General features: G+C 35.5%; 1 protein-coding gene and 3 long non-coding RNA genes across 4 annotated transcripts; 3 read left to right on the top strand and 1 right to left on the bottom strand.

The window, feature by feature from the left end:
* The first annotated feature begins 2,282 nt into the window (after positions 1 to 2,282).
* Positions 2,283 to 3,855, top strand: LOC311084823. Its single transcript, XR_014606620.1, has 2 exons — positions 2,283 to 2,651; positions 3,110 to 3,855. It is a non-coding gene; the product is annotated as an uncharacterized lncRNA (long non-coding RNA).
* Positions 3,856 to 8,556: 4,701 nt separating this feature from the next.
* Positions 8,557 to 10,285, top strand: LOC311084835. The gene is made up of 3 exons (XR_014606633.1): positions 8,557 to 8,609; positions 9,348 to 9,411; positions 9,523 to 10,285. It is a non-coding gene; the product is annotated as an uncharacterized lncRNA (long non-coding RNA).
* Positions 10,286 to 12,651: 2,366 nt separating this feature from the next.
* LOC311084807 (CD48 antigen-like) lies at positions 12,652 to 17,808 on the bottom strand. The gene is made up of 4 exons (XM_084117104.1): positions 17,447 to 17,808; positions 16,687 to 17,025; positions 14,124 to 14,411; positions 12,652 to 13,920 (listed from the first exon to the last, which is right to left on the bottom strand). The coding sequence occupies exons 1-4, from the start codon at positions 17,493 to 17,495 to the stop codon at positions 13,811 to 13,813; spliced, it is 786 nt and encodes a 261-aa protein (XP_083973230.1). The 5' UTR covers positions 17,496 to 17,808; the 3' UTR covers positions 12,652 to 13,810.
* Positions 17,809 to 22,480: 4,672 nt separating this feature from the next.
* LOC311084833 lies at positions 22,481 to 25,805 on the top strand. Its single transcript, XR_014606631.1, has 3 exons — positions 22,481 to 22,511; positions 23,913 to 23,970; positions 24,084 to 25,805. It is a non-coding gene; the product is annotated as an uncharacterized lncRNA (long non-coding RNA).
* Positions 25,806 to 25,908: the final 103 nt, after the last annotated feature.

Below are 25,908 nucleotides of genomic sequence, written 5' to 3' on the forward strand. Positions count from 1 at the left end.
TAACGGATCAAAAGTAGGGGGGAGTTTGGAAATTATATGTTCCTTCACCAGCCTCTCGAAGCACTTCATGATTATAGGAGTAAGTGCGACAGGGCGGTAATCATTCAGTGATGCAATTGTGTGTTTTTTGGGCACTGGTATGATGGTAGCAGTCTTGAAACAGGATGGAACAGTAGCATAAGTCAGCGAGATGTTGAAAATGTCTGTGAGGACATATGCCAGCTGGTCCGCACAGTCTTTGAGCACCCGTCCCTGTATATTATCGGGGCCCGCTGCTTTCCGTGCATTCAGTTTTCTCAACATCCTCCGGACATCAGCTTTCTCAAGTGTAAGTACTTGTTCGTCTGGGTGTGGTGTGGATTTCTTCACAGAAGTGTTGTTAAGTGATTCAAACTGGCCAAAGTAGTTATTGAGTTCGTTGAGGAAGTCTATGTTGTCCTCACAAGGTAAGGGAGCAGCCTTATAATCTGTTATGGTCCGGATACCTTGCCACATACGTTTGGTGTTTGTTGGATCATGAAAGAAGCACGGCCTCACGGCTTCAGAGTAAAACTGAATGTAAAACTTCTATACTGTTTGTGCCATTAAGGCACAAAGTCATGTTGCTGATTAAATGAATATGTTTTGTTATGGACTCCACAGTAATTAAGGGAATCACCTCATGGTCTCAGCTGGTTCTTAAAAGCTCATTCCCATTAGCTTTTTATACATAATCTCCTTTTTCTCAGGGTGTCGTATTACATACGAATGTACAGTTGCACAGGTCACGGACACTTTTCACAATGAAAAACAAGTCATCCAAGATACCCGATCACCAGCAACCACATTCCTTGGACCTGTGCAACTGTACATTCGTATGTAATACGACACCCTGAGAAAAAGGAGATTATGTATAAAAAGCTAATGGGAATGAGCTTTTAAGAACCAGCTGAGACCATGAGGTGATTCCCTTAATTACTGTGGAGTCCATAACAAAACATATTCATTTAATCAGCAACATGACTTTGTGCCTTAATGGCACAAACAGTATAGAAGTTTTACATTCAGTTTTACTCTGAAGCCGTGAGGCCGTGCTGATGTTGAACATATGTCATAGTTTTCACTCATGCAGCTCCTTAGACATTGCATAGGATCATTTCAAAACATGGTGACGGCTAAAGATGAAGACCGCTATAGCTCATTTAAGAGAAGGTCTGGTCAAATCAGCATTTAAGCTAAAGATACCTCACATGAAGATATGGATGCGTCTCCAAATGCAGTCCCTTGCAAAGCATGCTGGGAACTACAGATCCACTGCCCAGGGCTGTGTTTCCCAAAAGCATTGTAAGCCTAAGTAGATCATGCTTTTGCCACCAATGGTCTCTACGATCAACTTAGCTCACAATGCTTTTGAGAAATGCAACGGCAGTGGATCTGTAGTTCCCAGCATGCTTTGCAAGGGACTGCATTAGGAGAGTAAATTTGGGGATTAAGTTTTATTTTATGTGTTTTTCATCTTTGTTTATAATAACCCCAAATCACGATTTGTCATATAAGCTAAATTCTCAGATCAGCAAGGAGCAGGTGCGCATGTGTCGAATGTGTCCATCCTGAGCTTATATGGAAACTGTATGATGGGTCAATGTTACTCAACTAAGTTAAAACAGCATTCCCTTGTTTTGTTACATAAACCTGATTGAATTAGGTTACAACAACTAAATTAAAATGTATAGATAAAATCAGATAGATATACATCCTTAAAGCAACAACTGCACGTTCACTTTTTACAGAGTATATAGAAAATATGTTGATATACAGATACACTAATATCGATAATATACACTATGCTAATACAGATAATAATGATATTTGTACTTGGTGCAAATAGCCGCTGCCTTATTAGTTTAAATAAATCCTATTTGTTCTCTTTCACCCTGGTTATGAACTAATATTAATTCACTTTAGTAATGACACATTTTTTTTATATTCTTTCAACAGTTCTTTAAAGCTTATACTGCAGTAATAGTGTTGCCTGTTTCTGATATAATGTGTTTAAATGATCTACTCTTTGGTTATTATCTCTCAATCTTCATCAGAGAAGTATCTGTATGAAACTCTTCATGTGTCACACGACTGAATGCTCACTCAAATCCTGAGTGGACCGGGAAATTTTAAAGTCAGTGTCGTGACACCAAGTGTCAATATGTTCTCATTTCTCAGGCTCCAGTTTTGACAATTCTTGTGTAAGGCTGTCCTTGTGTAACTTCTTTTCGTTATATTATGTGCACATCATGGACTGGGCCTTGAACACACTTATACACTCGCACACAAACAGGAACTCAAGACACATACATACATTTAAACATTTAACCGCTCACTATTATATTTCTTAATATGCTATGTAGGGTTGATCTTTGAGTACTATGATTGGATGGCCTGGACATCATGGATGATTCTGCTTTATCTTGTGTATAAATATGGTCCGTCTCTGCATCTGCTTGATCATCTCCCGAGATCTCACGACGCTGCTGATACACATCTGATCTGCAGATAATCTACCTGAAGATTCATCTAACCCAAAGATTAAGCCTGACTGCATTCGCTTGGACTTTGTGAAGGTGCATCATAATAAAGGCCAGAGGTTTACTATCTCAGACTATAGACTGCAACCTGTGAGTATCAGTTCACATGAGCTCACTCAACATATTTGTAGCATGTATGCATTTTTTTGGGGGAAAAAGGTCTATCAATAATCTTCAAAGCATTGAGTAATAAGTATTAAAAAGCAACATACTTTGAGAAAAAATGTTTTCTGGGGTGATTTACCTTGACTTTAAATGTTAAGAACTTTAATCAGCAAGTATATGATATACAAGATATTTGTCTTGACTCAATGGAATGGACTTGATGGAAACAAAGCACAGTCAAAAACACCTTTACACAAATACAGAAAACAAAGGGATTGGAATCAACTATGTATAAAACGTGCACAACTGGATCAATTTAAATTAAGATATGTGCAAGTAAAAATAAAGGAAGGGTCTCATCAGTATTTTATTTACTAATCACAACTAAACTGCTTTATTAAGTCAGATGTCAGTAAAGGTGTTTTGATGTGTGTATTGTTCAGCAGGTCATGGAGATTCATCAGTCTGCTGTGATTCTGCTGCTGGTCTTGTGTGTGTCGTTCTCCGCTCATGCTCAACCACCCGGTTATCAACATTTCCGCAATCAGCATGTGGGTCCTCTTGTGAACGTGGAAATGTGTACCAGTGAAATCAGAAACAGACGCATCTCTGCACCTGACGGTGGCTGCAAACCTGTCAACACCTTCATACAAGCAAATGAAAATCAAATTAACCCAGTTTGTGGCAGAGGAGGAACTCCACAGGGCGGAAATCTGTTTCGGAGCAACAATCCTTTTAACGTGGTCACGTGTAGATTACAATCTGGTACACCCCCAAACTGTACATATCGTAGAGGGCAGTTGGCCACACTTAATATAGTGAATAAATACAAAATACAAATAGAAAGTGTACCCCTCTGTCTTTATGAGACTCTGATATGAATGAGAATATCTTCACTGTCTCTCATCATTTACCTTAAATGAGCATAATGTTAAAAATATATTTACAATATTTCTCTAAGTTGATGGTATATTCCTCACTTCTTCATGCATGTCTCTGTGTAATTGTGCTTTTCATGTGCAAGATTCAACTAGTCTACTGAATTTAAGCACTCTTTTAACACTTTTTGAGCATTAAAAAAAAACGTTTTAATGGGAGTAGTGAATGAGCAAAAACAGACGAGGGAAGAAAGACACAGATGGTTTTATCCACCTGTCTGTATCCTCAATAAAACTTCTCTACTCTTAAACTCGTTTTCTTGATTGACTTTCATCTCAACAACACTAATTGAAAATAACCATTTACTTAATTTATTTGTCTTTGCTTTTATTCAAAGTGTAAATGACAAGTTATCAACCACTTCATATTTTGTTTCGTTTTTATATCCACACATTACAATCAATGAATTATAATGAATCATTTACGAACAGAATTTTTTTATGACTACATTTTTAGTATTTGGAGACAGTGGTTCTCGAGGACAAGTCCCCCCAAATATAAAAATGGCCAAATTGTTGAGATGGTCAATCAAATCAAACTTTTATTTTTCACAGAAGCAGAGCGTGAATTCCAGTGTGAAGACTCAGTTTAACGCTGAAAGAGAGTGAGGTAAGATTTAGCGAAAAGGTAACGGTAACCCATAATGAATCAAGTGTTACTACTGTATTTTTTTCTAAAGGAATTACTAATATACACATACAGTTTTAATAAAGTTGTATTAGCTAACCTTCTATGTATTTTTTACTCTTCAAAGTGTACACTTGCAGTTGTTGATTATAAAGAAGATTGCATAAATTAATCATTTACAACACTTTCTGCATCCCCTAATCTAAAGTGTAAACTATTCATCACTTGTTAATGTGGTTGAACCTGCTAACGTCATGTAGTACCGCTTACGTCACGTAGTACCGCAAACATCCAATAGGAAAATTCAACTGCAGTAGCCACCGTTCAAGCTGAAGAGGGCAGCACTCTTCAGGTTCAACGTTTTTACATCATATATTGTAGAATTAAAACACTTTATACCCAAATGTCAAAAAAGTTACTCGAATCAATGAACAGCACTAATAAAGCCACATTCTTACAGATCATTAACTAAAAAAAAGTTGGTTTAGGGTTTAGTTACCCTTTAAAAATGCTGTACAAGCCTTTAATTAGCTCTTAACTCATTTTCCTTCATCTTATATTTCTTGAAGATCAAATTTAAGATAAACAGACCCATTAACCCTCACCTTTCAAATCAGCAGCATGAGCACTGAGAACTTCATCAGGTTTCCTACAGTATATGCTTTGAGAGAGCAACCTTGGACAATAACATTTCCCTCTGGGTAGGTTGAACAGGTTCCTCCGAATCTTAACTACTTGAATTTTTTTTTTGAAAATGTCTTTGGAGTGTACCAAAGATGTCAAAAACTCATAATATAATGCCTTTTTTGTTCATTTTTTGCTTGTTATTCATTGTATTGCAGAAGTTTATTTTTCATTTTATGTCAAGTGTACAGTTTTATTTTTTGCAACGTGAAATATATATGTTCTCTATCACTGTGTTGTGTTTGTTTCCTTTTTCTGTTTAGAAGATAAGTGAGCCTTTAAATCTCCTTTATAAATGCTTTATAAGGCATACATAGTCCTCACTTTAGATGAGCTCACAAAAATAGTTAACTGACCACTACTAAATGCTTTATAACAACCTGAATTAACCATGAATTACAGTAGAAATATGTGTTAATAAAGCATTTATTAACACACAAAGTAACCATCACCATATGTATGAATAATAAGATGTATGAATGTACATTTAAATAGTTTATTAATCATTTACTTACACTTTCTAAGTGATCTTATAAACCACTGACAAATCCTAAATAACTGGTTTGTAAATAATAAAATACTTCATTTAGAAATTATATATTGAACATTAATAAAGTAGGAAAATAAAATTATTAAACATTATATATATATATATATATATATATATATATATATATAGGCTATGCTTATAAATCAAGAAACAAGCACTTGTAGCTGTATTTATAAACTGATTATTAATGTGAAACCCCACCATCAGTGCCAGGAAGCTGGTGGACACTCCAGGGCCTGAAAAACTCATGGCCAAAGAAGAGTTTTAAGTCTGACAAGCCAGGTCCATGGCGCTAGATGGGGTGAAAGTGATGGACAAGTTGATGAGTAGGTAAACCACACTCCCCTGATATCAAGGGGCGCACTTTTGACTAACGCTAGAGGCCGTGTTCTTTAGCGTCCTTGTTAGTGTGCACGTCTAATATCACAACGGGACAAGTATGTATGGCTGTTGACCTTCAACTACCCAGATCCTTGTGGCCGGTGGGCCGTGTTATGTAAATCACTGCAAGTGATGATGGTAATGTACGCACCACAGAGGTAAACATCAAAGACTGTACATATACTCGCCCTGTAGCTAAGCTGATTGTGCTATACCTGAATTGATTGATAAAGACGAAGTAAAGCACTTTGCATGATTACAAATACAAGTATATTTGTGGGGAGGCCGTACAAGGTTCTCTAAGTGACACAACTGTGCCTGCAGGTGGCAGTATGGAACGGCATCTAAAGCAGTGTATTATCTGTGTTCGTCTTATTGGAACAGATTGTACAGTGAACAGTGAAGACTGTTCTTTGTTATTGTTATAATTTGGGCAGTATGGTGTTATTGTTATAATTTTATTATTGTTATAATTTGGGCAGTATGGTATTGACAAGAAATTCATTTCTAAATGTTAAATGCTTGAATCATTATAATTATTTAGCTTAGATAGTGTATGATATTGTTGCTGTGATCATTACATTCGTACTAGCTGTATGACTTAACCGTTTCACTATCGCAGTCGCATTTGGTGTGATATTGTGTAAACTTATTGTCACATTTAAGATGTCACCTTTATTTGTGCATTTATTTGTGCAATAAGCAGGGATTATGGTGTTTTTTCTAATATGTGACTTATAAACTGTGACTTATATGTAAAAATGTATTTCTTAATTCAGCAATGTTATATAATGTAACATATTATATTTCTACTTTTGTAGGAAACCACAGACACCCATATTTCTGTCAACCAGATTAAAGTTTTGTTCTTTGGACCTCTGGACTATTGCACCTCTTTCAGTGGAAGAGTATTGCTGGAAGGCAGAACGTCACAATACTAACATCAAGTGCACCCCAGGAAACAATATAAAACAATGCATGACCCATTTAATATGTTTACAAAGTGATTAAACCAGCAGCACCTATACCCTTTCCTCAACTCATTTCCCCAAGCAATCCATTAAGAGCAGTCTATATTGTCAGTGATTGATTTTTGTGTGTGTGTGTGTGTGTGTGTGTGTGTGTGTGTGTGTGTGTGTGTGTGTGTGTGTGTGTCATGCCTTCATTTGTGTGTTTGTTCTGGAACAAAAATCGTGCCAGATTTTTTTTGTTGTTGTTGTTGTTGTTGTTGTTGTTGTTGTTGTTGTTGTTTTTTGACAAATTAAAAAAAAAATCTTCACATTACATTCACTCCAATTTGGGTGAAATTGTCCCGCAAGGAAATGATTTGTTACTTTTTTGAATTTCAACCACGTAAACTCGAATCCAAGAACTTTTTTTTGTGTGTGTATTCCAAGTTAAAGTATCTTTGACACATATTCTTAAATGTAAATAAAGTAAATCCAACCTTTGTTTTGACTTTTAATTTGAAATAAAATTAAAATATACGTATATCAGGGTAATTTATCCACATAATAAAAAAACAATTATAATCGTTAATATATGTGAGACCTTTAACATGTTTACATAGTGGTTAGTCTATACCCCCTGGCTGTTTGTTGTTTCATGTATGTATAATTGCAGTCTGACTGTACATTAACTTTGTCTGTTTGATAAAAAAAAAAAAAAAATATTTTCTTTTTCCTTGTTCCTTCACTGTTGTTTTTGATTACCCTTTGTTTATTTGAACCAGCTGCACCCATACCCTTGCCTCAACTCATTTCCCTGAGCAACCCATGACAAATATTGACGTATTATTGGTTACCTGTTGTGTGAAGTGGGTTTATATGTAAGGGAATGTAAAGAATTTAGTGCATTTCTACTACTGAGACATTTACTTTACTGTGAAAATAAATATTTTCTATTTTTATATATAGAGTTTTGCACCGATTCAATGACTATTCAGTATAAAACTACTAAACTAGTAGTTTACTGAGTGTACTTCAAAGTGTGATTTCATAAACATTTTTTTTTTCAAAGTATTAAAATAGTAATCTACTAGTACAGTATACTTATAAGTTTACTTGTAGTGAAGATGCAGTGCAAATGAGAAACGTAGTTGTGAACTAGTTGTGCACTTAAAAGTTTACTACACTTATAGTACACTTAAACATTCTTTTATATAAAAAAGTGGGTCAATTTAGTCCCAAGCAGTACTGAAATAGTAAACTTGCAAGTTTACTATGAGTATATTGAAATTAGTATACTTCCTATAAAAAATATACTTTAAAATATACTTTAACATTACTTAGCCTAAGTTTACTTCACAAAATAAACTTGAAGTATACTTATTTTTCATTAGGGTTAAACAAATTGACATTGATCATTGGTCATTCATCCCTGGGAAGAAATATATTATCATTCACTGAAACACAGAGGCTTGGCCTAAAACATAAAGATTTGATTATAATCATCACCAAAGATGGAAGAATGCATTATATGCAAGCAATAATATTATTTTGATAATAATGTTATTTTATTTTAAGCTTTTAAATTAAGCTTATATGTTATTTTTACCTTGTTGAGGACCAAATTAAAGTCACTTTCACAAGGGCTTTTATCTTTGATAATCTCTTATCTCTTGTTCTTCAGTGATTGGCTGTTCACTGCAAACATCACACTTTTATTTGCTCATATCTGAGTATTTAAAGGTGATACCTGAAGTTAGCAGAACATAATTTGTTTGTGACAGGACTGAAGGCTCTTTCCGCTAACTATAGACAGTAAGTATCTCTCATGTGTTTTTTTCAATAATTCTGTATTTGTAGATCGCTGTTCTTTTTAAGCAGTCAATTTGAGTGTATCATATTGATCATATTGAGTGTATTGGTGTAGTGGGTCTCAAAAACAACACACCTACACAAACTCAGGTAACATTTCAGATGAATGTCCTCTTTGTAAAGTATTTATATAGGGGTTGATGACTAATTCAATTACAGTGCATTATAAATAGTGTTGACTCAAGGAAGATATTTGGAAGAATGTTGGTAACCAAGCAGATCTTGGGCACTACTGACTATAGGGGAAAAAAATAATATGGTTGTCAATGGGGCCCAAAATCTGCAACATTCTGCCAAATATCTTCCATTGTGTAAGACAGAATAAAGAAATTCACACAGGTTTGGAACAATTTGAGAGTGAGTAAACAATGACAGGATGTTCATTTTTTGGGTGAACTATCACTGTAAGTCTGTGTTGAAACCAGTTAGTTTCATTCCAGCACATTAGTGGTGCGGAGCAAGTTTTAATATTATTAGTCGAGGTTTTGATCATTCATTTACGCATTTGGCAGACGCTTTAATCCAAAGTGGCTTACATTGCATTTCAAGGTACACATTTACATTCTTATCAGTTCTTGCTTTCCCTGGGAATTAAACCCATGACCTTGGGGTTGCAAGCGCCAACGCTCTACTGTTTGAGCTACAGGAAAGCTCATTCATTTGCTTTTCATTGTTTTACAGCCTTGGGAGAAGAAAATAAAGAAAACTCTTGGAACATTTAATATCAGTTTACTCAGAAAACAAGGTATATCAGTTCTTCATTTCATTTTTCTTCATATTTTCTTAACTTATCACAACTAAACTGCTTTAGTAAGTCAAATGTCAGTAAAGGTGTTTTGATGTGTGTATTGTTCAGCAGGTCATGGAGATTCATCAGTCTGCTGTGATTCTGCTGCTGGTCTTGTGTGTGTCGTTCTCCGCTCATGGTCAACCAGCACAGATAAAGCCCCGGTATCAAAAATTCCTCAATCAGCATTTGGGTCCTGATATGAATGTGCAGAAGTGTACCAGTGAAATAAGAAAAAGAAACATCACTGGAACTGACAATGGCTGCAAACCTGTCAACACCTTCATACAAGCAAATGAAAATCAGCTTAAAGCAGTTTGTGATAAAAAGAATCAACTGAACAAAGACAGAAACCTATTTAAGAGCGGCCAGCCTTTTCCTGTGGTCACGTGTAGATTTCAAACAGGAAAGAGACCCCCAAACTGTACATATCGTAGTGGAAGGTTGTCCACTCGATATATAGTGTTGGGGTGTGTAGGCGGCTGGCCTGTACACTATGAAAACCTTTAAGTGATGTACAGATGACCGGCTGAATAGAGCATCACAGAGCTTTACAATATTTTCCTAATCATATGTTCACTTCTCGTTTTCTGTATTTCTTTGTTTTTCAAGTGCAAAAACAACAACAACAATCAAACAATCAGAATCAATCACGAAGCAAATACAAAAGATGAATAAATACTTGACCTCAGTTAGAGGTTAATGTGTCGTAGTTTTTAACCAGTTCTTGTGCTGTAAACATGACACAGTTTGAGAGCAAAGTCTATAATGAAGCACAGCTCAACACGTGAGGTTTGCAATAAAAACTCCAGTGATACTGACAGACAACAGTGAATGAAGGAGCCAAATGTAATGATTACTTAACCACTAGACGGCGGTGTGCACTGGGGTGTAGTTGTACTGTAGTAGGTCACCTGTTCATGTCACACTGATATTTAAACATAAAAATATGAAGTGGCACATTTGTTTTCAACATTGATAATAATAATAATTATAATAATAATAATAATAATAATACATTTAGCAGGAAATCAGCATATTGAATGATTTCTGAACAATCATGTTGCACTGAAGACTGGAATGATGCTGAAAATTAATATTCGATGCAGGAATAAATAACATTATATAATATATTCACGAAGAAAACAGCTATTAACCCTTACAAGTTATTCATTCACATGCAAAATGTGTGTTTACTCTGTCAGGGATGTGTTGTGGCGTCGGCCCTTAAGTTTTTTGTGTGTGTTTTCTACATTGTAACTGAATTTTTTAGACGAATTATGTAACAAAAAGCTATTTTCATAGTCTCCCATTGATGAATAAGTATTTTATGTGACTAAGTGTGACTATAAGTGTGACTTTTTTTCATGCTAAAGTACAAGAAGATATCATTCCAATTATTTTGTTTTGTTCTGATACTGTATTTTCTTCCCTATTGTGTGATCTTTTTTTACATGTAAAAAATCCGTGAGGACTTAATGCACAAGTGTTTGTAGCACATAAGTACATATAGTAGTCATAAAATATAGGGGAAAACATACTATAGATGTTAGTGGTTGTTAAGCAGTGGATTTGATTTCTTATCGAATTAAAAGCAGGAGATGGGATAAAAAAAAAAAAATCCACAATTAGACAAAGTTCAGATAAAACTATTAGGCTACACCTGATATTTCTGATCCCTCACTTCTGAAATGATGGCTACACCCCTGAAAATACTTGACTCTGTTGAAGAAAACTGTCAAAGATGTTGTAATGTGAAAGATCGGTTACCAGTGTGCATAAGGTGATTTCTCAATGATGGGTAATATCCTCTTTTGGCCAAGCAGAGGACAACCTAAGGCAGGGGCTCACTATATAGTATGTGAGATCCAACAGCATCATTGAGGGGGAGCTGTGAGAAGTTACAGCAGTCTGCCCAAAAAAATCGGAGCTCCTCAATACCCGATCACCAGCAACTGCATTACTTGGATGGCTTATTTTTCATTGTGAAAAGTGTCCACAACCTGATGCAACTGCAGGGTACAACACCCTGAGGAATAGGATATTATTTATAATGAACAAATGGGAATGGGCTTTCAAGAACCAGCTGAGACCCCTTGAGGTGATTCCCCTTAATTCCTGTATACCATAACAAAACGTATTCCTTTAATCAGGAACATGATGTTTGTTGCCTTAATGCCACAAACTGTATAGAAGTTTTGGTAACACTTTACAATATGGGTGCACTAATCTGCATTAATTCATGCTTAACTAATGCACAAATAATCATGTGTTATGTATGACTCATGAAGAACTAAACCATTAATTAATGATTACTGCATCAGCAACTAATAAAGATTCTAAATGATTAATTGATTAAGTAATAAATGAATTGTTATTAATCAAATGTGTCATAATGTATTAATTCCTTAATAACTTATTTTATTAACTAAAAGTGTAAATTAATGTGTTAATTACCACAGTTGGTCAAAGCAATGTACTTCAACTTCCAGCTGTCTGCTTTAATTAATCATTAACTAATGATTTGCAAATGTATCATTATGTTATGACTTTACTTGTTGAGGCACATGACTATTAACTAATTGTTAAGTAATATGCCATTTATGGGTTTACATGGCACCAAAATGGCATATTACTTAACAATTAGTTAATAGTTATGTGCCTCAACAAGTAAAGTCATAACATAATGATTACCTTTGTGTAATCCTCAATTAAACTTCACTACTACCCTTAAACTCGTCTGCTTGATTGTCTTGCATCTCAACACCATTTTGAAGATAAATAAGAAACATAAGTTTTTTTTCTCTGTATACTTCATAACATTAGTTCACAGGCGTTGCTATCAGTCAGTGATATTTCACAGATAAATGTAGTAAATTGAGGTGAGCATTAATCTGCTAAAAGACACCAGGATTATCAATATTGGCACATGGAAAAGAAGCATGTCTTGCACAAGTCTGTTTTGTCAAAACTTCCTCCTCTTCCACAACCTCCTTCTCTTATTTCCCGACACCACAATATCTTGCAGCATTGCTGCTGTAGTTGTTACAGCACAACACTTTTAGGTCCAATGATACCTTAACTGACTTTCAAAAGGTTCAGAATATTAAGATCAATACACCAAAATACATCATAATGAAACATTTATCTACAACCCCAATTGCAGAAAAGTTGGGAAGTGCAATAAAATCAAGAATCAGTGATTTGTTCATTTTCTTAAACTTTTATTTAACTGAAAAAAAAAGTACAAAAGTAAAGATTTCCAATGTTTTCACAGACCAAATTAATTGTATTCTGTAAAGATAAACAAATTGGATGTTGATGGCTGCAAGACACTCCAAAAAAGTTGAGATGGGCAAAATAAAAATAGGATTATAGAATATCCAAGTTAAACTGTTTAGAAACAGCCCACAATAAGCAGGTGAATTGTCAAAAGCTCGATTGGGTATAAAATGAGCATCTCAGTCTTTGCTTGCAAGATGGGTCATGCCTTTTTTGTGCCAAGTTTCATGAGAGAATTGTCAAACAATTTTAATAAATCACATTTCTCAATGGAAGATTGCAAACAATTTATGTCTTTCACCATCCACCTAAACATACTCTGACTCATAAAATCCATTATGAAATTATTATGAAAATGAATAAAGAAAAATAATACTAAAAAATAACATTAAGCTATGTGAAAAAAAGTTTTTGTTGATGGCTTCAGAAAGTAATTTCAGTGTCAGAGCTAAAATAAATGTATTTATTTAGAGCCAAACTCCTAAAAAAAAAACACTTCAGAAAAAGGACCGTCTAGATTAACTATAGACCCGATATAGTCCGGCTATGAGTAACCCACTTGCCAAAATAACCTTGAATATGGTAGTTTGCAGTTTTTGCCAAAATAACTTGCGAGATGTATGATATTCCATCATGTAAGCAAAGAAAACGTCTTTGTTAGTCACTTTGGATAAAAGCATCTACCAAATGCATAACTGTAAATGTCATTTCATGTTAATGTCAATGTTAATTGGCATTTTAAGCTCCAGTAGGCCTCAACTTCCTTTAGATCTATGGCATTATTTTCAACAGAAGTAAACTGACCATAACATAATTATTTATTCATTTATTTATTTTGTTAGTTTAACTAAAATATCAGTCATTCAAGCATTTCATGTTTGCCATTTCACTCCTCACAGTTTTCTATGAATATAGGCTACATGTCTAAATCTTTCCAAAACAGTAGAGTAGATACAATGATAAAACAGATGCAAAAATCTTCATAAATTCACAGGTATGTTGACAGAAATGTTGACTTTAAACCTCTCCAAAACATGCTTAACTGAATAAATTATATGAGATCTGACCTCATCAATCAGAAGAGCATAGCAGTCGCAGCAGCCACGCCCATCAGTGCAGTGATGACCAATCGGAGCACAGCTTCAACAGAATCACAACGGGAGGCGTGGCCTTCCGAAGAATCAACTGAAACAGAATTGAGATTTTCAAGAAGTTGAATTTAGTCTCTGTCATGAACTCAAAAATATGTCATTTTTTCTCCACAGGAAAAAAAGTAAAAATAGCTTAGAAAGACATGAGTAAATGATGACAGAAGCTCATTTATCTCAAACTACCAATCAGCAGATTAATTCAGTGAATAAATGCAACTAATAACAGTGCTGTGGTACCTGCACATGTGTGACAGAATTGAGTGACGTTGAGATGTGTGGTCTTGTTGCTGATGGGATTGTTCAGCACACAGCTGTAGGTGTTTTTATCCTGATATTTCACCTCCAGAGGTAGAGAGAGATGGATTTTGAGATCAGACCTACTGATGCTGGACAATACACTGATTCCTTTGTACCAGGAGAGAGTCGCATGACCCAGATTCACAGATGAACACACCAATGAACACGATGATAATGGTGAAAAACATCGTGAAGAGCCACTGCTGATGACAGGAGCAATCAGATAAGCTGAAATAAAGAGAATTAAAAATATGTAGGGAATAACTAACAACAAATAATAAATGATTAAAAGGAAAGGACTGGTTCTACTGTTACCCCACATATTAGGTAATGTTTCTCAATAATTGTGACACTTCTTTAAACCCTGAAAACTACCGTATTTTTCTAAAACTTAAATGCTAAAATGACTAAAACTGGATCTTTACATAAAGTACATGTGAGCATCTGTGCATGTAAATTACACCTATTTCAACTTAAAAACTTAAGTTCAGTTGCTGCCTTAAATCTTTGAATATAATTAAATTTTATGTTTTTTTGTGTTTTTTTTTCAGCATAAATAATATTAAAGTTAATTAAAAACGTTATAAAAGCTTCAAATCAGTTAAACCAATTGCTTCACAAAATGATTCACCGTTTCGAAGCGCTCGGAGCGCCTGAGCCCTGCTGGTTTTTTACAAACCCATTGCAAATGTTTTATTGAAAGTATAATCTATCAAATGCAATTAACATCTAATATTAAAGTGTCTGTATTATATGTGTTCTTTTATTATTTTTCAGGGCTTGTTTGGTTTGTTTTATGGATGGCGTAGGTACAATAAAAAGGCCAATAGACAGTTAACTAGGTTACTGTTATTTCTTTTAATTAAACAAATTCCTCATTAAAACGTCTGTCGTTTTTTTAAACTGATCAGAGGTCAGGTAAAAACTATACACTTGTTCAATGTTTGGCCGCTGGAGAGCGATCTCAGTTATCCATCGGTGACATTGGTGAAACGTTGGAATTTCTAAACGTTTCGAAACAGTTATGCTGTAACAAAGCCACATTTACAGAAATCACACAACCTTCGCAGTAATCAAAAGGATTTGGCTAAAATATGGACAAACCCATCAGTTGGGTTAAATGTTTTAACCCTTAATCGCTGTTTGGGGTCATTATGACCCCACTGGACTTTTCTTTCATTTTTTAAAAATGTTACCTTCATATCAGAGGCATGAAACTCTGGGACTTTTCCTAAATAACCTATCTAAACATGCACAAAAAAACTGGGCTTGATTTGGTTGTTCTAAAGGTGTGTAAAAAAAAATTTACCGTTTAAGCTGTTTGGGGTCAAAATGACCCCACATTGAAAATGAATGGGAAAATGAAAAAAATGACTTTTTTTTATTTTGTTTGTCAAAAAAATAAAATTAAATCCATTATAAATCTGAAAATTTTTACATTTAAATCAAGGTCTGGTCCTAGAGCATAAACCCAAAGTGGAACGAACTTTCTATCTCATACACAAACACACACGTGTATGTCCCTGCAACAGAGAGCATTTTTATAGAAATTGGCAAATAAAATCAACTAAACTGGCATAAATCTGAAAAATGTCACATATGCAACATGGAACAAGCTTGTTCACACACACACACACACACACACACACACACACACACACCCCCACACACACACACACCACAGTCATGTCATAGTGGTGACTTGTAATGGTTCTGCAAATGTATGTATAATAATTTGCAAAAGCAGATAATTCAAAATATATCAGAAAACAACAACAAATTCTAACTCTGACAAAAATACAGATTTTTTTATGTATTTCAAAATGTTTAAATAAATATTCACAAAATATATATATATCAAAGTTGTGAGGAGAAGTTGAAGCATCACAAACAATAAAGTGAAAATGAATGAGTCTCTATGGCCCTCTATTGGATATATGTGGTCATTGCACTTTCTTTCTTTAATTATAATTTCTAAAGTTTTTCCACAAACCAGCAGATGTCAGTATTCTATCTCTAACACATAGAGCAATGTCCAAAAACTATTTAGATTTAATTAAGATCATCATTTAAGTGATTTTTTCTTTAAAAAATCATTTTTCATGAGCCAATTTATGGCCTAGTTATGTAATTGTGCAGTAAATAGGTAAAAAACTTCAAAATTTCCACAAAAACACAGCATAAATGTATAGTTGAGAAGTAAATAAAAAAAATGATATATAGTTTTCCATATAAAAAATGTATATTTCCTTATGCAATTGCTCTTTAAAAGTTTGGGGTCAAAATGACCCCAAACAGCTTAAATGTTGTCCTTTTTTAACAGCGATTAATTAAATTTTAACCGTACACTTGTGTTTGTCCATATTTTACCCAAGTTTGGTAGAAACAATCCAACATTTTCACTGTGAATAAGTACTACAGCATCATAGTTATGCCACTGCAAAGAAGCTGATTTAGTAATAAATAGTAGACAGAAGAAGCAAACCTGTAATTGTGGACTCACCATAGACAGCAACAGTAAATCTGTATGTGTTGTCTTTCTTGCTCTTGATGGTCATTTCATAAAGTCCAGAGTCTGAGGTTCTGGTGTTCATGATGGTCAGAGATCCAGTTTGATTGTCCAGCTTCAGTCTGTTTTTGAATCTCCCATCAGGAACACCATCATGTGTGAGGGAGATTTTAGCCATTTTATTGATTTCAGCTATAAGACTCTCTGGACGTTCAAATGTCCATGATAACAGATCATTTTCCTGTAGCTGAGAATCATTATACTGTAGGGTGATAGTATCTCCCTCCGTCACTGATACTGACACTGTTTTCACTGCATCTGAATTACCAAACACTGCAGAACAGAGGGAGTTTATCATCAGTAGCACATTTAAGCAGGTACATTTAAGTAAGAATAACTATCTTTAGATTTGGCTTTGGCATATGTATAATTCAGCAACCCATGAAATACTGATGGCCATTGGGTGAACTGGATCCAGCAACGTATTGATGCTCTCGCTTTGTCTTGTTTAAATCAGATTTAGGCTCTCCCCAGTTTGAAATTCAGAAGGAACATAAACTTTATTTATATTGCAGATACTTTGTACTGTCAGATGGAATCAGCTGAGTGACTTTTAGAACATTAAGACTTCCAAATTCATCATTTAATATGCCAAAAAGATAATAGAAAAAGAATGCACTGAATGTGGGATCAAACACAGACTATACAGATTTATAATATATTTATAAAAACTATAGAAATGGTTAGAACTTACCAATCAGATGCCAAAAGCACAAAGAGCAAAAAACAAGTGAGCAAAACATTTTCTTCAGCAGTTCAGAAAAAGCGAAAAGTTTAAGTCCTGTAGAGAGTCTACTGATGTGAAAACTGATTCAGTCGGTGCCAGTAGAGGGTTGTACTTCAGATCTTATCCTCTTTTTTCTTGCCTCATGTGCCTCAGCATGTCATCACATTAATAATACTGTACTGATTTTTGGCCTCTCCCACTCTTGTTTACACTACAATAATTTTGTAGTAATCGGCATCATCATCTTGAGTGTCAATGAAAAACTATCTGAAAGAAAATCTGCTTATTTCTAAAGAAAACCCACATGGAAGGACACCACAGAAGCCATATGTTCCACTGACATGTTAAGCACGGGAGTGAATCAATTAAACTGAAGAAAATACACCATCTGAAGTTGTCCATATAAGAGTATTTCTAAACAGAAACTTTTTAAACAGGGTTTTTCAAAGATAAATAATGTAAGATTTCTCCTGACCACTTTGTTGCATGATTTGTAACGGTTATTTCTTTAGCATTTTTAAGACTACTTCTTTTTGCTTCCTCACTTTTAGTATAAGCTGATGACAAAGAGTATTATGAAGAGTTAGGCTACTTCTGATGACAGGAACAGGCAGATATAGATCAACAGACATTGTGAGATTATATGTGGGCCAGTAATTCAATATTTGATCTTTGTGATTATTTCATTTCATTAATGAATTAAGTTGCATGACAAGTAAATGGGAAAATGAGAGCTTGTTATTAAAAACAAAATACATTAAGTGGGTGTTTGGATATGCAATTTCATAAACCGGTAATAATCCTCATACTGAATATGAGAATTTATTTTATGAGTAATAATAATAGCAAATGCAAATCCATCTTGTATGAAGAAGTATCAAAAGCCATAAAAAAAAACTCGCCTCAACAGCACACCAGTTACCATCTTAGCAATGCCCTGGCCTGTTGTCTCTGACAAACTGTATAATCCAATACATTCCTCATGTGGAACAAGGCCAAGGTCCACATAGTGCAAACAGACACTTTCCTGCACAACACCGGAAAAATCCTGGGTACCCTCGACTTCTACAGAAAACTGAACAAGGGCTGGAGACCTAATCTCACTTGCAATGCCTTGGATTATTGTATTGGCCATAATTTTCAGGATTTCATTCTGTGATTTAGGGCTTGTGTATGAAATGGTGTAATCTATTAACCATTTCAATAAAATGGGATCATCCTGCCCTAAGTTTTAGGAGCTGATATAGATTCCCACTTTCATCAGCATGGCCTCTTAAAGTATGTCCCTGCCTTGCCACATGCCGTACAGAGCTAACAATTCTCCTCAAGCAATGTCTTGCCACCTTCTGCTGTTTACCCCATGCACTGGATAACTGGGCACTGATTGGGTTTGACTGATGTGCACTCACAGTCACATAATTTCGGTGGGCTTGGGAGGTGTGGTGTGCTGTAAATGTTTCAATGGCTTTGTCCAATTTCTAAAGCCTGTACCAATGAAAGCAGCATCAGGTCGATGACCTAAAGAGTACTGATTTGAAACACCTTTGCTGCAGTAAAAACACAAGACCCCTCTCACTTATGGACTGTAATGTAGCCATGGAAAGTATTGGTGCCATTTCTCTTGAAATGCCAATGACTTATCAACTTTATGGTAATTAAATTCCATCACATTATTTGGGCAGAAGTTTTGGGAGGGTTTTTCTTGGAGTAGGCTGGTTATGGTGAACTTTTGGGCTGGAAATCGTCAACCCAATCCCAAGTGGTACTCACTGCAGAGTCAAATTACAACCAGTTCCTGCTCTCTGGAGCTCCAATGGGGTGGAGGGATAGAGTTGTGGGTAGGGTTAGGGTGTGGTTGGATATTCTAGCTCCACCCATTAGGCCCAAATTACATTCACTCCGCTGATGTTACTGGGTGACGAGGAGGATGAACACACGATTCAGGACATCAGCTCATTATAGAGTCTCTAAGACCGAAAATGGGTGTGTCAGAAAAAGGAGACATGCAAAGTATGCAGTGTTTGGGGTCCTCTGAGTTAAACCACAGAGAGCAGTCTGACAAGAGTAAAAATGACCAGTCAGAGATAGATTTTAAATTATGTTATAATAATAATAATAATAATTTGTTACATTTATATAGCGCTTTTCTAGGCACTCAAAGCGCTTTACATAGAAGGGGGAATCTCCTCAACCACCACCAATGTGCAGCATCCACTTGGATGATGCGACGGCAGCCATATTGCGCCAGAACGCCCACCACACACCAGCTTACTGGTGGAGAGGAGACAGTGATGAAGCCAATCAGTATATCAGTATATGGGGATGATTAGGAGGCCATGATGGACAGAGGCCAAGGGGCAAATTTGGCCAGGATGCCGGGGTTACACCCCTACTCTTTTCGAAGGACATCATGGGATTTTTAATGACCACAGAGAGTCAGGACCTCGGTTTAACGTCTCATCCGAAGGACGGTGCTCTTTTGGCAGTATAGTGTCCCCGTCACTACACTGGGGCGTTAGGACCCACACAGACCACAGGGTGAGCACCCCCTGCTGGCCTCACTAACACCTCTTCCAGCAGCAACCTGGTTTTTCTCAGGAGGTCTCCCATCCAGGTACTAACCAGGCTCAGCCCTGCTTAGCTTCAGTGGGCAACCAGTCTTGGGCTACAGGGTGATATGGCTGCTGGCTGCTGTTATTGGATCGCACTCCGCAGCAGACATCGCAAATAATGAAACAACACACTCACCTTTTTGCCGTCCGTGTCTGGCGTGATTTAACTTCTCCCCAGTTGTTCCATGAAAACCTGGAAGGCACAGCCTGTGGTGTAAGATATTTATGACCGGTTTCTTGTGCACGAACTTCATCCTCCATGAAGTGCTTAGCACACATAAAAGTGCTGCCTTTCCTCACTGTAAATGTCGCCTCTCTTCTCTTCGTATAGCCCAAATCCAACACTTTTTCACCATTTCGGCGCTGGGAAAGCTGTGAAATTATATGGTTGTTTCTTCTTAGAGTTGAAACACAACAGGATTGACTGCTTTTAGTCTCCGCCATTGTTCTGCGACTGTTAGCGCTTTCACCGGAAAAGAGTTGTCCCTAGTTCCGGTCTCGGCGGTCATTTTTGTGAAATAGGCCTACCTTGCAATATTTTTGGCTTGTAATTTACAGTGTATTTTCAAACTGCAGCTGGCTTGACCGCAGTCATCCACAGCAGGTATGAATTGCACACCTTTATTGTTCTATTTCCCGATGTATAAGTGAATTATTATATCTGCAAACTCTGTATTTAGCATTAATGATCATTTCTGAGCACATGATTAGCATAAATGTAGCCTACCGCACGCACACTGATGCTGCTGCCAAGATGATTGAAGTACAGTCACAAGTGTATGTAGTGGTGTTGTAGTTTTTCTTATTATCCTTTTGTGATTCGGATCACCCCATTACACTTTTATTTTCATGATATGAGTTTATTTTGTGCCGATTCACTGCGAGGATGTATATGACGTCATAAGAAGCCTATAGTCGAGTGAACTTAAATGTATATACGTAACACTTGTTGGAATTGTGCTTGTCAGATGAAGTTTCAGCAGACTAAGACTGTAAAACATCTATAGATGAAGCCTGACTAAGTCTGAACATTGAAATATTTGCATCTAAGATTATTTCTCAGTCAGCTCTCGAGCTGACAGAAGGCTGTTAAAGCAGATGTTAACAGGTTTTACTGGTTTTGGACACAAGGCAAAAATAGATACATCTGACAAGGTTCGGCGTCAGGGGTCGAATCTGATATTTCTGACGTGGAGATCCATCTGATATTCCGGCACAATCTCACATATACTTTTTTTGTAAGGGCTTTCTAGCGTGCCTAAATATTACATATAGTAATATGCAAATATATGCAAGCTTCATTCCAACGTTACAGACAAAATTGATAATATATATATATATATATATATATATACATATATATATTATATAGAAGGAACTATATTATAAATGTTGATTAATATCTATATATTGTTGCACTGCTTGTATTTGCATACATTATATTATGGGGCGGTGCTACAAAATCGCAACAAAGTCCAGTGTTGCCAGATTGGGCAGGTTTTGAATTTTGTTGTGCAGGAAAAAAAAAATAGTTTAGGGTCAGTTTGGTGGTTTTCAAACATCAAAGTTTTATAGGCTAATTGGTTAAATAAAACAGTGTGCATGCATGTACTCCATAAAATCAGTCATCATGAAATTAATAAACACACACACACGGTGCAGGGTTTGCTGGTTTTGTTATTGACCTCGCTGAGGAGCACAGACCTTTAGCCAACCTTCAGTGTGATAATGGGCCATATTTTGAATTCATAGCTGTAAATTCAAGTGATAGTTTTGCTTAAGTGCAATAAGTAAGCTGTAGCTAGTAACAACTCTCTCCAAATGTGGATTACACCTGGTGGGAAAAAACTCGAAGGCTCTTTGTAAATATAGCTGTACCTTTGAGAGTTGAATGACTTAATCAAATCAAATATGTGACTACTGTCCACCGTCATACACACTGGCCTGATCAGGTCGGAATCAATGATTAATCAGTTTGACTGTGCATAGTTTTGCATTATGTTCTACAATGTGCATTAAAAAAAAGACGTACTGTAGTTTGAAATTTAAGCGCAATGAGCTAAGCAGATTATTATTAATATTATTATTATTATTAGTAGTATTATTATTATTAATGCCATTCATTTTTTGAACACGAATGACACATTTTTGGCTTTTATGTTGTGTGCAAGTGTTAAAGTTTGTTAATATCTTTATTGTTCTCCTGGCAGGAAAAAAAATATTCATTTTTATTATTATTTTATTTTATTGTATGAGTTTTAATGAGGTAAATGATGTACCTTGGTTGTCATGACAATATAATTCTATCACATTATGTTATTAGTGAAGGATTTTGGCAGGTTTTTGAGAGCACTGGGGTTGGAAATCGTTAACTGGATCTGGCAACATTGGCAGTGTCACAGATCTCTCGCTGCAGGCAGGTAAGTTACCTTGATGACTGCATTATCTTAACAAATAAGTTTGGATTGTTTTCAAGTGCAAGGTTGGACTTTTGCACTAAACACAAGTTAACTTATTTTGTCTTTCAGCTCCTAGTTCTGTTAGTCGAGTAAATATGGATTATTCGTGACAATATGTATTGTGTCATTCTATAGTTATGCTTTTTCCCTTCCTGCATTACCAGTGTTACTGTTGCGCGGCTCGCCAAGCTTTAATTTGTGACTCGCATGGTGGTAATAATACAGTGATATGATCATGCAGTCACTATAGATATTTTATAATAAACATTAAAAACAAGTACATAACCCAATCATTTCGATCGGATTGAAAGGGGTGGTTTATCGAGAGAACAAACACTTGATCGATTGAAAACCGAAACTGAAAGGACATACTGTATGACTCGCTGAACGAGCTGTTCTCCTGATGAATAAAGTGTCATATAATTGAGTGTCCTGTCATTCTATGATTCTCATTTCACTCAGCATTTGTGCAGTGAAGCAGGACAACGGCTCACCAGTCCTTGTATCATACAGACGACTGTTTTTGGGCATTTTTACTTCGTATGACCATGTGACCATATAAGACTAGTCTCCAAATTATGACCAGATTTGGATAAATATTAAGTCTGCTGTTTTGTGCAGTGTGCGCATGTAAAAAAATCTATTAGGATTTGAATCTTTTGACTTAATAAACGCGCACATGTAGGCTTATCACACCACGATGTTTAGCGTTTATGTGAACAATTCAGATGTATCATTCGGAATGAATTCAGTCCGATTGAAACAAAAGTTGTTTGTGTAAACATATCCAGTCTCTGCGGAGTTGCCACTTATGGCGGTCTTTCCAGCTAACACTGCATGTGCTCTTGGATGGTTAGATAGGCTACATGATGGGCTAATGTAGAAAAAAAAATAACTTAACGTCATTCTGGGATGAATATATTCTGGAAATCCTGCTTTTTTATTTATTTTTTTATTAATGGAAATCATCTTGTTTCAGTTACAAATTTGACCGGTAGGCCTAAATCATAAAGAAGTGTGTGTGTGCGCGTGTGTGTGTGTTATAGTGGTCTCTTTGGCCATCGATACTGGCCTGGCAGCAGAATACTGTGTTTTTAGATGTTTTCATAGATCAGCGTGAACTGGGATAGATTTAACAACACTGTCATCTGTCATCTATTTTTTTAGTACATTGTGGTAATGTAGGCATACCCTTAAACATGAAAAATAGTTATGCTTTCATTTAGAGTTAGCCTACACAGATCCTACATCCAGTTTTTACTTGCATCTGTTAGTTTAAGTCCAGCATGTAAGTGTGTGGAGCAAGTTTCACTGGTATTAGTTGAGGTTTTGATTATTCATTTGCTTTTCACTGTTTTACAGCCTTAGGAGAAAAGAAGAAAGGAAACTCTTGGAACATTTAATATCGCTTAAAAAAAAGGTATATATCAGCTCTTCATTTAATTTCTATTAATATTTTCTTCACTAATCACAACCAAACTGCTTTAGTAAGTCAAATGTCAGTAAAGGTGTTCTGATGTGTGTATTGTTCAGCAGGTCATGGAGATTCATCAGTCTGCTGTGATTCTGCTGCTGGTCTTGTGTGTGTCGTTCTCCGCTCATACTCAACCAGACAATATAAAGACCCGATATCAAAAATTCCTCAATCAGCATTTCGGTCCTGATATGAGTGAGCAGAAGTGTACCAGTGAAATGAGAAAGAGAGGCATAACTGGAACTGGAAATGTCTGCAAACCTGTCAACACCTTCATACAAGCAAATAAGAATCAGATTAACGCAGTTTGTGGCAAAGGAGGAACTCATCAGACTGGTGACCTGTTTAAGAGCAACCAGCCTTTTCCTGTGATCACATGCAAATTACAAAGTGGGGAGAGACCCCCAAACTGTGAATATCGTAAAGGGAAGAAGTCCACTCGCTACGTTGTGTTGGGGTGTGCAGAAGGCTGGCCTGTACATTATGAAGAAGGCATAGTGGTTCATTCCAAGCATGAATTATGATAACCTCAGTCAAGATTTTTTTTCTTTCATATGTGTTTTTATTGGTCTAAGGACACGATAAACAAGATTTGAACTTTAATTTTTTTTTTTTACACATTTGTGACCCTGGATCACAAAACCAGTTGCATGGTAAATCTTTGTGGCAATAGACAACAATACATTGTGGGTCCAAATGATCGATTTTTCTTTTATGCCAAAAATCATTTGGATTTTAAGTAAAGTTCATGTTCCATGAAGATATTTTGTAAATTTCCTACCGTAAATATATAAAACATTTATTTTTGTGAGTGAATGTAGCACAATCGCGAACATAAATGGACAACTTTAAAGGTGATTTTCTCAATGTTTAATTATTTACAATTTTTTGCACCCTCAGATTCCAGATATCCAAATAGTTGTATCTGGGCCAAATATTGTCCTATCCTAACAAACCATACATCAATGGAAAGCGTAGTTATTCAGCTTTCATGTGATGTATAAATCACAATTTCAAAAAATGTACCCATGTGACTGGTTTTGTGGTCCAGGGTCACATTTTTCAAAGATATTTTCAGATGTCCACTTGAGTATGCATTTTTGGTTTTAATTGAAGAGATACAGTATTAAATATAATACATTAATAACACAGTGCTATTGTGTGTATTTAGAAAATCAATTAATAAAATGATATCATGTGAAGACTATATATATATACAAGGAATATAATACAGCTTCAATTATTTCAAATGCAATTGAGTTCCATTTCAACTTGTAGATGAAGAAATTCATACAAATTGATTTTTTTTATGTCTTTCTTTGATATCAGAACGTGATGATATGATTCCATCAAAGATCTCTACAAACATGTGAAACATTTTATGGTAACACTTTAGAATACTGTATCTTACTTACTGCATAACTAATAAGGAATTATTGAGGAACTAATAGATAATTATTTATTAACACTTAAGTCACTACTGGTAACTACTAAGGAAGATGTGTTAACTAATTAGTATGTAATAAAATTGTATGATTGTGTTAAGTTTCAGTTAGTTAATCAATAACTAATGAATTATGTCATAACTCTTGAAGAACTATTATTAATTATCTATTAATTAATGTGCAAGAAAAATAACTAAGAAGTAACTACTAATGAACAGTCATACACAGTGGTTACTACAATAAACCGTTTTATTTTAGCTGTGGAGTGGTGGATGAAGTACACAAATCAAGTACTTGAGTAAAAGTACAGATAACCCAATAAAATATTACTCCAGTAAAATGATAAACTATTGGCCTATTCATTTTCAAAATTACCTTAGTAAAAGTACAAAGGTAATTACCTGAAAAGTAAAAAGCACTGATCAATGTTTTTTATTTT

The sequence above is a fragment of the Abramis brama genome (assembly GCF_963993115.1).
Source record: "Abramis brama genome assembly, chromosome: 6".
Classification (NCBI taxonomy): domain Eukaryota; kingdom Metazoa; phylum Chordata; class Actinopteri; order Cypriniformes; family Leuciscidae; genus Abramis; species Abramis brama.

What these genes read in the sequence shown, in the direction of transcription:
- LOC311084807 (XM_084117104.1), bottom strand. Translation starts at nt 17,495, where the DNA reads ATGTTTTGCTCACTTGTTTTTTGCTCTTTGTGCTTTTGGCATCTGATT. An exon ending in GTGCTTTTGGCATCTGATTG is followed by an intron (nt 17,026 to 17,446) that starts GTAAGTTCTAAC and finishes TCTGTTCTGCAG; the next exon opens with TGTTTGGTAATTCAGATGCA. An exon ending in ATTCTGTCACACATGTGCAG is followed by an intron (nt 13,921 to 14,123) that starts GTACCACAGCAC and finishes ATTCTGTTTCAG; the next exon opens with TTGATTCTTCGGAAGGCCAC.